Consider the following 16496-nt stretch of genomic DNA (forward strand, 5'->3'; position numbering starts at 1 on the left):
CATATGTATCTGGAAAGGTAATTTCACATTGCTTCGATTCGGCAACTATATAATATAACCGAAACTATAATCCAGTTATTTGACTTCAAGTCGCTTGAACTGAAGCGACTGTTCCTTGCCACGAAATACGTTTTAAATGGTATAAATAATAATATATTATTTAGTACATGTATTAATACACATATAAGTGAAACAACGAAAAATTTCTAAATTTTTAAAAACTTACGAAGACTATGACATTTCATAGAATAGACAGATGCATATACGCAATATGTGTAGTGTCAAGTACCTCAGCTTGTGTGAACAGGAACCTGAAGTCTGCAAGAAGTAAACTATATACCTCAATTCAAATAGTTTCATCAACTTAAAAAGTATACTAAATGCGAAACGTGATAGAAAGATTTTGAAAGCTGTAAGAAAATGAGGAAATGTGATGATAATTAGATTCATGAAAATGTAACGCGTCTTCTTTTCATTTTTTTCAGATAATGATTCTTTGTTTAAAAAATAAGAATGAAAGAAATACCTGCTGACAAGTAGAGCGAGACTAAAATATATAGAACGACTATACTTTCCCAATTCCTCAAAACGTACATAGTATTAGTTACTAATAGATAGTACTTATTTATTAGATAATACTCGTAGATGCATAGACAAACTGCATTTCATAATATTTTTTAGGTATATCAATTCCATTTACCATATTGGTTTACGAAGAATATAAATTATCTATCTAACAATAAGCATACATATCTAAAGAATATCTGCCTAATATCAATCACTAGCAACATCATCAGGAAGATGCGTAAATTGCAAAGGATATAAGATTTCGAGTAATATCGTAGATTGAGTAATGTAGAATAAGGCTAGGTTGCCAACTGTATTTTACTCTAAATTGCTTTCTGAAGAAATCAAGAATACGAATTCTGCAATCTTGTATCCCATCTCATAACTTCCTATAGGATGTCATAGCGTTCGCCACATATCCACGATGGAACAACCGCCACGCCGCGCTTGGTCTGGATGCGCAATCGAATTTGCGAGCTTCGGCTGGTAATCGTCGAACATACATAGTCAGCGCAGACAATGTGGACAGTCCGCAAAACCGCACTCTAAAAGCCTGCACCCACTTTGTTCACTGAAAATCCGGCACAACGTATTGTCGTTTGAAAAATGGAATTTTCGTGCTGTGCCGTTTATATATATATATATATGTGTATGCATTTAAACGTAATTTAAAATTACTCGTATCTTCTATGCCTTGGATATATGCGAAATAGTTTATTTATTTATTTATTAGTTGATGTAAACCAGATACATGTACGAAATATGTCTTATTTCCTCTGAATATTATTATTTTCCAATGTTCCTATGGAATATAAACATCTGAATATTAAAGACAATACTAATATACTTATTAAGTTAAAAACATTTTACTTCTGTAATTTTAATCGTTTTAAAAAATAATTTGAAGTTTAGTTAAGTAAATAACTTCTGATTAAACAGTAGATATTGAAATATTAATTTTAAATATACGAATCGCCTTCTACCTTTTTCCGACTATAAAAACAATTCTCAATAATAAATTAACGATTTTCATTTAAAACTAAGCAAGCTGAGTGAGTATGACATTTCGAACTACTTCCTGGATATAAATGTGAATATATGATTAATAGTAATGAATCATTCTTCACAGTCCTTTCTTTCGAATAAAATTTAATGAATCTGAATATAATCTTGTATATTCTCTCTTGTATCTTCTATATCTCCTATATTCTAAAAAAAATTAAGCATTAAATTGCAGAAACGTTATTAATTTTCTAAAAATAGAATTTATGACAACGGTTGACATGTTTCATGTGAAGTACGAGGCGAGATATAAAATAGTATTTTATAATTATTTCATTTATTTCCATATCTGTTAACATTCTCTCGACGAGATGCTCTTATCATAAACAATAATATGTCATCAAGGATATTTTTAGAAAATTGAAAGAAAGATCCATCGTTTTCTTTGAATCGTATTTTATAAAAATTAATTACGATCTCACTCCTCGTAAATAATATAAGAATTGCTTAGGAAATTAATTGGCGTACCTCCGTCGTTAAAATGTTAAGGTGTTTTACGAACTTTCTGAAAAGTATTTGTTTCTGAATTTTGTTCGTATGTTAGTACAGATTAATTAGTATAAGTAATTAGACTTGTGTTAGTATTTCTACATATAATATAATTATATCGGGTGGTATGTAGCAAATACATCAACTATTATCTGACATTTAATATTTCATTTTATAATTAATAATTGTATTTTTATTCTATTGAAACACACGCAAAAACACAATTTAAGTACCATTAGATGCGAATAGAAATTCGTTGGTCTAGAATTTGCCTTTGTTTTTAATTCTGCATTTAAAATACAAACGTAGAAATCGACACTTTCCAACTATAATACGATTCTTTTAATTATATCAGGAAACTTTTGACCAACGTATAAATTATAAAGGCTAGAGCGGCTTAAAAATAACGCGTCACGAAGCGAGTGCTCTCGTTCTTGCCGCTTGAAAAAGTTTCACCGAGTGAAACCTTCTGACGCCTCTTTGCCTTCCTGTTCGAGCATCGGCGACCTCATTAGATCAATTTGCCAACATTTTGCACCCACAAACCGGCCTTTATTATATCGCGGATAAATTGACGGTGTGGGTCGTGATGAATAAACAGGAAATTAGAAACGTATTCTCGCGGATTCGCGCTTTGACCATTCCATTAACTACCATTGGAGAATTACGCCCCAAAATTAGTTCCATAGAAAGGACAATAATTGATTTCAAATGGATAGAAATATACTGTTTCAATGAACAAGTAATCACGCTTTCAGATAATTTCAATAAGCAAATTTGAGTATCGAGTACCTAATAAATATTTCTATAATTATGTGTTAATCTCATGAATGTTTCATTTATAAAGGATGACATACATGGACCTGTGTGATTTGTATGGGAACAGGTATTTTTGAAAGAGATAAACACGTGCAAATTGAAACTTAATTGATTGCATATATTTAACAGAAGCTACAAAAAAATGGAACTTAAAAAATAACTACATATTGTGTTAGCAAAATTACACTGTACATTGATAAAAGTAATATAGCTTTTTGCGATTTATAGAAAACACAGGTAACTAACAGTTGTGTTCGAGGAAACGTTTTTCGATTGTGCGTATTCACAATCATGACAAAATCGATTGAATAATTTATAACTTTCAAAAAAGCACTAATGATATAGAAAATGAATTAATAAACGAAAAAATATGTTTAACCAACTGGCACCTAATTAACAATATCTACACTAAACAAATTAAATGAAATTTTGCGAAATAAAGAATGTACTCGGTAAACTCCACATTTAAGAAAGATACCACGAACTAGTATAATAATAAATGCTTAAATCATGTGATAAATAATATCTTTCAAGATTTGTTACCTTAAAGTTAGCAATAAAAAAGCGTTGTATAACTTTAATTCTATAAGAATGATAATAATCCCTCAACTATTATACTCAATCCAATATAATGTTGGAAAGTTCTACGTCTATATTTACGCAATATAAATCTTTCTACATGTGCTACCTTCTATTCGTCATATTTCAACTACGACATACGTATGTAGATCTCAAATAACTAGACGTAAATATATCTCTTCGATTGACAAGCGTGAGTAATAACCTAACAATCATTACTCCATAAAATGTGTCTGTCCTATATAAATTGCAGTAAAAAGAACAATTTGAAGTGCCATTAAATTATTTCTTTTTGCATACCATAAACTCAAGTTCATGAGCCTTATTATGATTCCTTAAAATAAAACTTCAAAAGTATTTTCTTTTCTTTTTACTTAAATATGAAAGCTATGCTGAAATAAATTTCTAGATCATTTATACAATCGATTCAGTGAAATAAATTTATGGATTATTTATACAATAATATAACGCAACAGTACTCCAAAAATCGTTAAACAAACCGATCTTCAAAAATTTTTCTAGTATTCTTAAAGGGAGATATAAGTTCTTGGATTTCCTGGTACAATACATCTACATTCACTAGGTATATTGCATACAGATAACTGTCTAGAAGTTCTCGCAATTGCGTAAAAGGATCTTGCATTCTCTCGATAATTCAGATTTGAGTCGCTTTTCCATTTGAATATTGTAAATTCCGATACCATTGTATCGAACGACCAGGAGACCAATTAAAATTGCAAGCTCGCGAAATTAAACGATTTCCAAAAATTCTCCTAGCAATTACATCGTGAGTCTGGCTGCATGAGTAGTTACCCCATCTCGTTACCACCGAGTCTCAGATACACTGTAGTGAACTCCTTGAAAGTCGAAGTTAGCGAGAACGTCTTCGAATGGATGTTCCAGGTTCTTCATGAACGCTCTCCTGGGAACGTTCAATATTTTCCTCCATACGTACTGAACGTGGTCACCGACAGAACCCTGTTGCTGGAAACGCTGCACCAAATGACGTATCGCTAGTTTTGTCGGTTTTATCGTTAAAATAACAAGTATATGCTCTCTGCGTTCGAATAATGGAGCACTCGTTTCGAAAATAAAATTCAATTATCTTTGCTCGTTGCCCCGTTGTACATTTTTCCATTATAAATTTCCAAAAAAGAAAAACAGATTTAAAAAATCGAGAAGGAAAATCTAAAAATACACCTATAATAAAAAGAAGGTTATGCACTTCTCAGATGGGAAAGCGACTTATGGACCACTCTGTACAAACGGCAAATGTATCGACGAAGCGCCATTCGATAGCTCTTGACAAATATTTAAACGATAATGGTGCAATTACGTACGAAACAGCGTATCGTAAATTTCAGAGATTTAAGGTTATCTGGCCGTAGCGAACCTTTTTGACAAAATGAGGTCTCTGCTCGTTCTAATTTCGTCTTAAATTTTATCTACGTTAAGTACGTTGCAGAGCCGTCGTTATATTCGAAGAGAAAAAGAATATCGGTCTTGTTCTCAAGCGTGTTCATTAGTATTCCGGACGATACATTTCTAGTGGTCGGCAGCGAGACGAGTAAAATGGGTTCCCCAATCATAATTTCATTCCAAATGCAAATACCTGGTCTGTTCTTAAAAGCATGTCATGACAAAAAAGTACACCTACTACTGTGGGATTTAAGGCGTCGAAATATGCTGGCCCTCCTACTCGTTCGTTTAATTGCCCTCAGGTTAAGTAAATCGCGTTCCGCACGAATGAAAAATAATTGGGAAACGCGAGACACGACCAATGTTATATACCAACGTACCGATAGAAAATAACGAGAGGCTGTTATATGTAATTTTGACCATTTTTAGACGATTTTATCTCGCGTACAACCAGTTTTCACACTCCAAAAATCGAAAAAACCAGTTTCCCGTCGACCTTACTGCCAAATGCAACTTTCAAATTGTTTTGTAAAAGTGCATGGATATCCCCGCAGTATGGCAATGTTAAAGCAGAACTGTACATTCCATTTTTTTTCCTACCTCTTTTCGGTCACACATTTTCATTGCAGAAATAATACGTTTTTCTACTAAATTCTAGAATCTCTAATGCTTAAGTATTCTAGTATTTTGGTGCTCAAGTAATTAATTTAGAATTCAAGTATTCCACACGTAAGTAAAGATACTTTGTATGTTATAGTTTTGATGTCACGTTAAAAAATTTGTTAAACAATTTAATTAACTGTTTAATAAAATTAAACCATTAAAATAGACTATTAACGACTAAATCGATCATATAATGAGTTTTATAATTTGTTGGAAAGGATTTGCTCGTTTTAAAAATTATAATAATTCTAATACCTGATTAAAATTTGTTGTCTTTTATGAAGAACTTAATCGTCCATTTTTAAAGGAAATCATCGCGTGAAAATATGTTAATCTGAATAGTTTTCAGGAATTTCATATTCCAACAAACATTTTAAACATTTTAAATAATTATTACTTTTTCATCAAACAATTTCTCTCTAAAAAATGTCAACCAACGACATTTAACAAAATTAATTAAAACACGTGAACACAGTCGATATTTTGCGTCTTTCGCAAAATCGCCTAGGGATTACCAATTCAATCTAGGCCAAATATCAGTCTCCTTTATTAACATAAAGTAATCACCTACACGCGCAAATGAACGTTATTGCGCATGCCGAGCGACCTAAAACGAAGAATCTACGCTTCAACCCATCATTTCGCGACTGGACTATGAATGAGTCTGTTCACGCGCTCACAAAGCTACGCGAAGGTAAAGGCATCGTCGCTATAAATGCATATGCTACTTTACGTTACCGTACAGAAAGCGTAGCTAAGAGCTTAGTAAAGTAAATGCCTGCTAGTAAAAGTTCATTCTTTATGAAGATTCGAAAAGGATATTAATCTTCTCGTCTTTATGCGATCGTATCATTAACTCTTTTATCGTAAGAAGGACTAATAAATGAGTAATATACTTGATTATTTGATAATTAACCAAGATGAAAAAAAGATTAATAAACGTTGGAATAGAATTTTCAAGATAAATATAAAAATACAATTAATTGAACAGCTTTCTAAAATAGGCTTATATTAGCTATGTATAGGGAGTGTGAATTTTAATGGAAAATAATGGAATAGTAGTTTTGTATTATTAGGAACTATGAATCTTTCATAATTTTCAACGAATATGGTTTCAGGATTTGTAAATCATATATGTCTATTGAAGATAATAAAGTACTCCGTGATTTTAATTTGCAATGAAGATAGGAAATATGTAAAATATGAAAATTTATTGTTGTACAAATATACTAAAATATTGCAACGAATACGTAACGTATGCAATAAATAGTTTCGTATATTGAGAAAACGATATGATAAATATTTTGTCTATATTAGTAACAGTTAATCAATAAGTATTGTCAGTTAAAGTTATTTTATACTAATTCGATATATATTCATAGTAGATATCTAAATTTATTTCTCTTGAAATATATTTCCACAATTTTTAAATTTCATTAATTCGTGACAGAGTTCCTTGAAGTTGGATTTCTCTTCAAAATCGTATTTTACTGCGACATAATTTCTCCAACATCTTTAGCTCATCGTTAGATTTCTCATTAGATTTTTCTCGATATGTTTGTATGTGACCTTGCACTTAGAGTTTGTTCAAAGTTCTAATAAACAATATTGAATTGGATTTAATAAAAACAAATATGATAAACATATATGTGAAAAATAATAACATAATGTTAGTGAACTACTAAATAACAGATAATATAATCTTGCATAATTCCCTAAGAGACATGTACAACACGTACGAAATATGCAACATTTGCAAAATAAAAAATATACGATTAATATCTTCTAAAAGGAAAACAAATCACTATACAAGTTCCACTTCATTAACAATTTTTTATAAAAATTGTAGTCTTGCAATGAACAAGGGAACATTTTAAAACTAACGAAATTGACTAATGAAATAAAAACCATTATGTCTTAATCAATATTTTAAAAGGTTTCCGAATAGGTTTAGTTTCGTTAAACCCTTTTATAAGACAGTATGAGTATCAGAAATAATTAAAGAAGCATTATTGTTATAAAGAAGAATAATTGTCAAAGTAAAATCGAGATTCGTTATCGTTTAAATAATTACAAGCGACACTCCGGGCAATGGAACCTCGCTTTTGCTTAATGCATGCATTTTCACGCACGTCAACATAAATAGCGAAACGATAATTATTACGCAACGCACCGATTAGGAGCGCGCGTCAGGGACATAACGCTAGTTCACGACTTTTGATCTATCAAGATCAAAGCTCGCAATTATGCGTTGAAATATTAAACAAAATGACAACTATTAACTGTCGCAAGAACACTTACCCAGTGTCCCCGATGTAATCCAACATGCGTATCTTCAGCATCTCAGGGCGAGTCGCACACGAGGCAATTCCAAGGAAAATCGAATGGAAGTTGCGGCGTGAAGCAGCTCGTGGGAATCGCGAAATTCCCGGTCGTCGAGGAACGTGGACCGTGGAACGACCGGAAGGTGGCCGATATCGACAGAGTCTAACACGAAGAATCAAACGGTACCACGTCCCCGAAGCCTCGAATCGAACACGCGTGTAAATACGTGATGCTCGATACGCTCGGCACGTGTGTATGCACTCAGGATCTTTCAATTGCGTTATCGAACACTTAGATTCGACGGCAACCAGTTCGAAAAGTTCGGAAAAATCCTTTGCAGATTAACAGACGTCCAAAGTAAATCTTTCTCGTTTGCTCTCTTTCTTGATTCCTTCAAATATGTACCGAAGAACACGCAAAATGTTTATTTCATTTGCTCTTCGCGTGTATGTTTTATGCGCGATCCACTCAGCAACCTGGTGCAGTACACTTACGACGTGTAACTACGATATCCGATGATTGATTTTGAATCGTAATATCGAACGTCGTAAGAGAAGCAAATGCGTGTTCTTACGAGTGGCGTTTAATTAGACAGCGTTCTGTTCGATCAGGCCAATCGTCCTTTCGAAAATCGGCAACGTACGATTTCCGCGTTTCTCGTAACTTCTGTCGGCCTCGTGTGCGACGCTCGGCATTCGGTCGACAATCCCCTCGAGTGTTTAATCAGAGCCCTGTGTCGGATAGCAGAAAAAAGCGAACTGAGTCAGAGCGTTTCCGCTAGCCATTTGTGGCAACGAGTCGCACGATATATATCCTCATGTTCAAACGTCGTCGTGAAACTTTGATGAAGTTGCAGCATCTTTTACGGAAACGACAATCCAGTACAAGATTCATTTCGCTCGGTAGTCGATCTCTCGTTCGACGCTCGCTCGTTCCACGTCGTTCGTCGCGCTCGGACAGCACGATGAGGTTAAATCTTCCAGAAAGAACTTGTAATTTACTTTAAAGCGTAGATAAAAGCGTGCGCATCGAGAACGTTTCGCCGGCATTATCGGAAACCGGAGGCAACTTCGCCGTGCGTAATCGGTTCGCGAGCGAGAAGAGGGAGCAAGGAAAATCTGTACGTACAACTTCGAACCCCGGCGAGATTTCTATTGCAACATTTACATTTAACGAATGATCCACTTAAAGGAGTCGATCGGACGGCTGTGATTTATGCGGGAATATTCCGAACAGAATCTCAGCCTCGAGACATTTCAATTACGTTATCGTGCCACGCAGAAACGGATACCTGACCAAAGAAATTCTCGCGCTTTCGACAATTTTCTCTTGCCTCTTCGGTCACTCGGTATTTATCGGTTAACGAACGATCCTCACGAACGGTTCGAACGACAAAAAGGAACACTCTCGGGCTTCATCTTTCGGACGTTTCAATTATATTATCAACAACGTCCGAGGCTATACATCTCCGGTGGATATAAATTTCCATGCACGATATCCTTGCACCTTAATTATTCGTTGAAATTTAATTCATACGCATAATAACCGAACGTTGAATATCGAAGCACGAACCGCCGAATCGAAAGTGACTCGTTTACACGATGAGTTATTAAAAGCGAGCGTCGAACGTGTGGCGATTAAATTATTATTTTTTGAGATGACGATAATTTATTCTGCCATGATTTATTTATCTGTTGCGCGATGCATCCGACGCGCACGACCGGATTAACGTCATTTTATCGACAAAAACATCCGTTGAATTTTCGATGTGTATAACAACGCAGACTTTAACTTTGAGATCATTCCTTTTTATAGTGTAGGTGTATTTTATCGTGTAGTGTCGATGTCACATTGTTCTTGTCAATAATTTCAGAAAATACGGGACGATACTAGCAACTGTGTTGGATTATATCTCCATTCTGTAAGAGAAGTTAGAAAAATGTCGTAGAGGAAAAGTTTGCCCTGTTTAACAAGCCCTATCATCCTGTCGCGTGATGTTTCTTACAAGTGCATCGGTGAACAAGACAAGAACATTAAATACTGTATTCACGAGATATTTTATTTTTATCCGTTTCAACGTAATAATATAAAGAAGTACATGAAAAAGTTTCTCTATATTTTCCATTACATTGTTTAATTATCTTCACAACAGACACATTTCAACGATTAGAATGTTAGAATATTAACGTGAAATCAACAATTGTTATCGTGTTTTCTTCGTAACTATTGTAAAAGTATTTAAATACTTGGTTATCTTTGAATGCAAATTTAATTACAAAATTATAAATAGAAAATTTATCCAAGACAATTTTGTCCTTTGTTAGAACTTATATTCTGACACAATAAAATTTACATGACTACTTTTAATATGCAATAAAAGAATTGGAATTTATAATTGTCAGACAGTATCGAATAGTATGATTATTTAAAGAATTCATTATCCTTTGTTCGTATGGTTATCATTCTATAAATAAAATATAGAGAGACTATCACGATTATACGATATAATTCTAACAATAACATTTACGATCATATACAACACTGTCGCGTCTTTCATTTCAATCCACTACCATTTATATTCCATATGATATACATATATACAGGGTGGTTGGTAACTGGTGGTATAAGCGGAAAGGGGGTGATTCTACGCGAAAAAAGAAGTCGAAAATATACAATAAAAATTTTTCGTTTGTGGCTTTGTTTTCGAGAAAATCGACTTTGAATTTTTGCTCGGTACACGTGCGGTGCGTTATAACGGATCTCACTGTAAATCGTTGTCTCGATGGAAAAACTAAAAAAAAATTTTTATTCTATATTTTCGACTTCTTTTTTCGTGTAGAATCACCCCCTTTCCGCTTGTACCACCAGTTACCAACCACCCTGTATATATATATATATGTATACTATTCATTTTACAAAAACATGATAAGTATAATCATTAATCATTAACATTTCATTAATTCATTTAGTTTTTAGTTATTAATATAACTTTTTCAAAATACTTATATATTTGCATATGATTATGAGCGACGATATACGTACTACTTATGTTACTTTATATTTACATCTACATTTAATATAATCTTAATATGTTAGTAACCGTATGATAAAGAAAATGACGATGGCATATATAATGGGAAATGTCAAGAAACAATATCAAGGAACAAAAAACTAATCTGACTTTATAGCTTTAGAGCTTTAGTTGGAACAACTCGAAGAATTAATTTATACAGAAAAGGTTTGTATAGTTCCACAAGAATCAGATATGAAAAAAAGGTTGTGGTATAAGATGTTACAGCTCGTTGAATAGTACAGAATTTTTTCCTACCACCTTTGTCTAACTTTACTTCAAATACAGATAGAGCTTGTTCAGTTGTTAGGGTCGTTCAGTATACAGACCTGAATGTTTTATGCATTTTCGTACAATGCATTTTTGAGAAGGCGTTGCCATTTGTAGGGATCTATTTCTAAAGAATCGCCTACTTTGTCTGGTGAAAACAACATATGGTTCTGACCTGGGCAGAACAATTTAAAAGAAGAAATAAAACTAATTAATAAGTTCTGGAGTTACAGAAAATTAGAGGCGCAAGTTGTAAAGATAGTTGTTGATGATCAAAAATATTTGTAGTAATGTGCAATGTTGAAAATTCATAAAAATTGAAATGCAAGTCCTACTTTAAGGTCGCCAGGCTGGAATAAAACTATCTATCTATCTAATAAGTTCTCGTAACTCGTAACAAGCAATATTGATGAAGAAACTTGAACGCGAAGGTGTGTTTGGTTAATTTAAGAAAGACGAACAGTAAATATGCAACAATTGAAAGTTTCATTAAAAAAGATCGTTGAAAGTTAACATCCGATATCTCAGTTAGAATGAAATAAAAAATGTTACAAGAGGATACGAAGCGTTTTCTTCGTTTAACCAAAAATGTAATGTTTAAGTAAACCTTATAAATCTCGTACGTAGGATGCAACAAATTGTCGATGGAAGTTTCCAATAAATAAATTTGTACATAATTTACTGGGAATGATCTCAAGTTTATTGTCGAACGTAGATTCTGAAAACTCGATACGTTTCACTTTTCAAAGTTTCACATGGAACTTTAACACTTTCTCAATCACACATTAGAAAGTGAATGTAATTCCGACTAATTAAATTTATTATGTGTGTAACGATATACCTATTAAGACAAGCGAATATTAAACCATTAACTTTGTACCTAATCTAGATTAGAATCAACTGGTCCCTAATATTCAATCGAAATTTTTATTGAAATTATCATTTTCTAGAGAATTGTATGTTATCAAGTGCATTAAAAACTGAAATAATGGTATTGATGATTGATAACTTTTACACGAAAAAAACGCAACAGTAATGGATGATAACGATTTCGAATGTGTTAAAATTCCTTGATATTTTCTATCGCGTTGAGGATGAAATTTCAGTGTAAAATTTATTGTACGATATTTCACGTTAATTACCTTTCTCAGCAGCACGCTTTGCTGTATAAACGTAGTATCCAGCGAATGTTTAATATTCACAGTACTTGACAAGGTATATACTGCTAGTATCGTTCAAATTTAATCAATGCTTCCGCTTGGTCTCCTTTAAAATAGGATTATACTTTGCAACTTGTTCTCGATCTTCCTTTAGAAATGACACGATTCCGATAAAAGTCGCTTCTTATGCTGTCTACGGCGAAATCTGTTTTAAAGACTCGTCGAAGCTATATCTCATCGTCACGAAATTCTAACATAACGAAATGTTGAACTTGAGACTTTTCTATCGAATAATTTATTCTAACAATTATAGAAATTTAAATATCCACGAGATATTCGTCCGTGTCTTTCAACGTTTGATAATAAACGTTTAACACATTGGAGAAATTGAATTCTGGTCGAAGAGACCTAATGTATGTCAATATATGCAGGCCTCATTTTCTTTCCATCCCACAGCCTGAACTTAAGCGGCGATCCATCTTAAACCCTCGTTCGAAACTTGCTTAAACGTTGAATATACCTTTGATCCTTCTTCTCAGGATAAGCTTAAGCTCAAAGAAATTCTGTTGGCCGGGTGTTCATTCAAATTAAGCTATCCAGAAGAATACAGTTTAATTGCATAGACGATAGAAATAGCCGCTGCTCACTGGAAACTTCGCAATCTGAATTTAAACAATAATTAAATTCTCTTCTTCAAGAAGTTCCCGTTCTAATCGAGTTTACGCAAAAATGCAGTAACAATTTTCTCCGGATACGTCTTCAACTTCGCTAAGAAGAACGTAGCAATAATGATAGATTTAAGTGGAATCGTAACAGCAAACGTTACGATCTTCCAACCGGTCAGTTAATTGAAGCGTCGTAGTCCGTCGATCACTTCATAATTTTCCAGGCGAAATTTTTCTTGGATCGTCGACTATCGTGGATTTCGCTGCAGTCAACTCGTCAACATCTCAGTGACAGGAATTCCTGTTCGGCCGTTAGACGTATCAATCGGCTCGAAGTCTCAGCACGAACACACGTTGCCACAGAATCACGTTATAACAGTTTTTGTTGATCGCAAAGACGAAAGAAGAGCGTGTTTCGAGATCGATGCTCGTTACTGGAATACAATCTAGGGGGTAGGTTTACCGTTCGACTTGGTTACGTTGCTCGTTACCCGTTTCGCCGAATCACGTCTCCGCGATTACACGTCCTAAGATACACCGAGATCCCGTTATCGTTTGCGATCGATTAATTCCCTTGGTATGTTTCTTCGTCGGCATGACAGATCAAGCAGATCCACCGATCTTGGACAGGGTACGAGCGATTTCGTTTTTCTACACTATCGTATCCGCCAATGCATCACTGAGGAATAATCTTTAGTCACCGAAAAATATGAACTAACACTTGCTTGCGATCCGTTCGCTTCCCCAACTGGAGTTTGCGTACTCCACTTCCGTTCCTTCTTCTTCTTGTTTTTCTTCTTCTTCTTTTTCGTTTAATCGAATGCGCGCTTAACGGCAACGTCTTTGTTCAAATCCCGCCGGAAGAACCCACGACCCGTCCGCGACGAAGCAGCGATATAATGGTACGATACGTCTACACGAAAGGCTTTTTCACATTCTCAACGTCAGCACACTATCAAACTTGATGACACATTTTTCCCCTTTTATCTCGCACTGCGCTTGCCATCGCGAAAAAGATGTGCTCAATCAAGCACAGGGCCCCTCCCCTTATTTATCCTTCTTTCCTTTTCGTGTGCAACTCATCCAGCTTTCGAAGAAACCTCATTCACCGAATCGATAACTTCTTCGATAATTCTTGAGAAACGGCGATAAAGATATCGCGATAATAGAAGACAAGAAGAAATTAACCTACGATGTCGCCGATGTTTTTAATCACCAAAAAGCACACGAACGATTCCAGGCACGCGTTACTTTACACCTTGCAAATTAGCGCGCGGACAGAGCAAGAATAATTACCGTTAGCGATGCGGTAATTACTGCGAGCCAAGTGACTCGTTATGGTCAAGTAAAATGCGATTTTTCCGGTCCGCGGCAACCGGACGGATACGTTCAACTATCTCGCCGTTTCTGTAGATTAACCTAGTACGCTACATCAGCCGACGCTAATTAGTTGTCGTTGCAGCAATTGCGAGCAACAGGCAGATAACATTGTTTGCCAACTAGCAAACTGCTCCAAAGCAATTGCCTCGATACTTCGCCACCGTGCTAGCTCGTTTGCATAGACAACAACTAATTTTATTGGGCGCGCACGCGAACCCCGTGCATGAGCAACTCTGACCGATACTTTCTCGTTTAATAGCCATGAAAAGCTTCGTACATTTTTCTTACGAATAGATTAAATTCAATTCGTTTCTAATTGATTTGTTCAACGTCCGCAGTACTCACTGTTTATCCCAAAATCTTTGTTTCTGTGCGTGAAACGATCGTGATACGATTGGACTATTTCGCGCATTTACCGCCGTTTTCAAGAACTCGGTGAAACTTCGTCGAGAAGATGATATCGATCGCTGGTTTCCGGTGATTCGAGGGCGTCGCGCGTGGAATCGAGCAGCCACGCGATAACCTTTCTATCCGTGCACACCGAGAGACAGAAACGGGAAGGAACACGAGGTAGCGAGCGTTCGATCGATCTTGATCGTCTGATCGAGGAAAGGCAGCTTGTGCTCGGTCGGCACGCGCTACTCGACCTGACAACGGATCGAAGTGCCGGAGGACTGTTTTAGTGGCTGCTCAATGCATCGCCACTGGCAGTCACTCCCTTCTCTCGATCTCCAACATCGTTCTCTTCTCTCTTTCTCTCTTGCCTGTGGACGCCACCTCCACCTCCGCAACCACCTCCAGTCTGACAACCGGAGGCTTATATGAGAGTAAGCCGCCGGTGGAGGGAACGTTGCGCGAAACGTGCATCGGTTTAACCGCTTGTAAACCCTCAGCGCGTCACACGTATCTATACTTCTTGTTGCACGGCTTATCGTACGATCATGTCGTCGAGAATTTCGCAAGTACGCCCCAGTGAAAATGTTATTTTCATCAAGATCGAACTGCTTTCTCAGTAAATGCTACGAATTTAATTTGTCTTGTTTCGAACTTCAGTTGCACAGTAGCAAACAATAGCATTCAAAATATTATTATTAAACATAAAATGAAGATTATTTGCGCTAGGTACTGATCTTAACTAATTTTTCTTAAATCATTTACTGCATGTAACTGTTAAAAAATAACAAGTAATGTAACGTTTTAACAAGATCGTGTATGATTAACAGCCAACGAATTAGATATAAGGACATGGAAATTATTTATTTCGTTTGATATTTTCTATAGTCGATTGAATCGACTCTTGCTGGCTTAATTACGTAAACTAGTTTTTAAAAGAGTAAGCCACCTTTCGAATAGATTCCAAAAATACTCGCGAAATTTTGAAAGTTGATTACTGTTTTCCTAGTTTTCACCGTAAATCATACGTTTCACAAGAGAGCGTTATGCTTTCTGTGCGTGCTTAATTCAAGCGGAAGCAAAAATTTCTAACAGACCGTTTTGTAATACTTTTTCTAGGTGAAAAGTAAAAGATAGATAGAAGTGTTATACGCACGTGATATGTACTGTTCTAATAAACGATGTACCAATAACGAGGAATTTTGTTTGCAACATAATATTTATTATCTTTATCTATTTATAATAATATTCATAATACGACTAAAATATATTTATTGTCGTCTATTGACCCTCTATTTAATAAATTTTGATATGTTAAGTACTATTTACTATGTTTAATTACGATTTAATTTTAATTGATTATTGCATTCAGAAAACAAATTTCGATGTTCCATGTGAATTAAACTATGTATAACCTTATCTGACTCAATAATATATTTAAAAAACAATGACACTCTACATACTTTATTTCGATTGATATTGTGTTTAACAATTTCGCTAAGAAGTTAAAATATTTCAAAAGTTCTTAGGATAACGTGAAAAAATAACAATTGAAATGGAGAAACAAGTACATCGTTACATCCAACGTGCGATTATTTTTTTACTTCCAACTTCCGACAAACCCCTTCGCCGTTT

General features: G+C 34.8%; 1 protein-coding gene across 2 annotated transcripts in view; it reads right to left on the reverse strand.

The window, feature by feature from the left end:
- LOC138179966 (rap1 GTPase-activating protein 1) overlaps nucleotides 1-16496 on the reverse strand; it is a 250070-nt gene that overhangs the window by 201231 nt on the left and 32343 nt on the right. Inside the window, exons 1-2 of one of the 2 annotated variants that reach the window (XM_069113267.1) lie at nucleotides 12406-15150; nucleotides 7900-8654 (exon numbers count right to left, since the gene is read on the reverse strand). The exons of the other annotated variant lie outside the window; for it this stretch is intronic. Of the exons in view, the coding sequence (XP_068969368.1) occupies nucleotides 7900-7940 (41 nt within the window). The 5' untranslated portion in view covers nucleotides 7941-8654; nucleotides 12406-15150. Of the gene's footprint in view, nucleotides 1-7899; nucleotides 8655-12405; nucleotides 15151-16496 lie in introns of those variants that run through there. 2 annotated transcript variants of the gene reach the window in all.

The sequence above is a fragment of the Bombus flavifrons genome, chromosome 5 (assembly GCF_040668555.2).
Source record: "Bombus flavifrons isolate JBK064 chromosome 5, iyBomFlav1_principal, whole genome shotgun sequence".
Lineage (NCBI taxonomy): Eukaryota > Metazoa > Arthropoda > Insecta > Hymenoptera > Apidae > Bombus > Bombus flavifrons.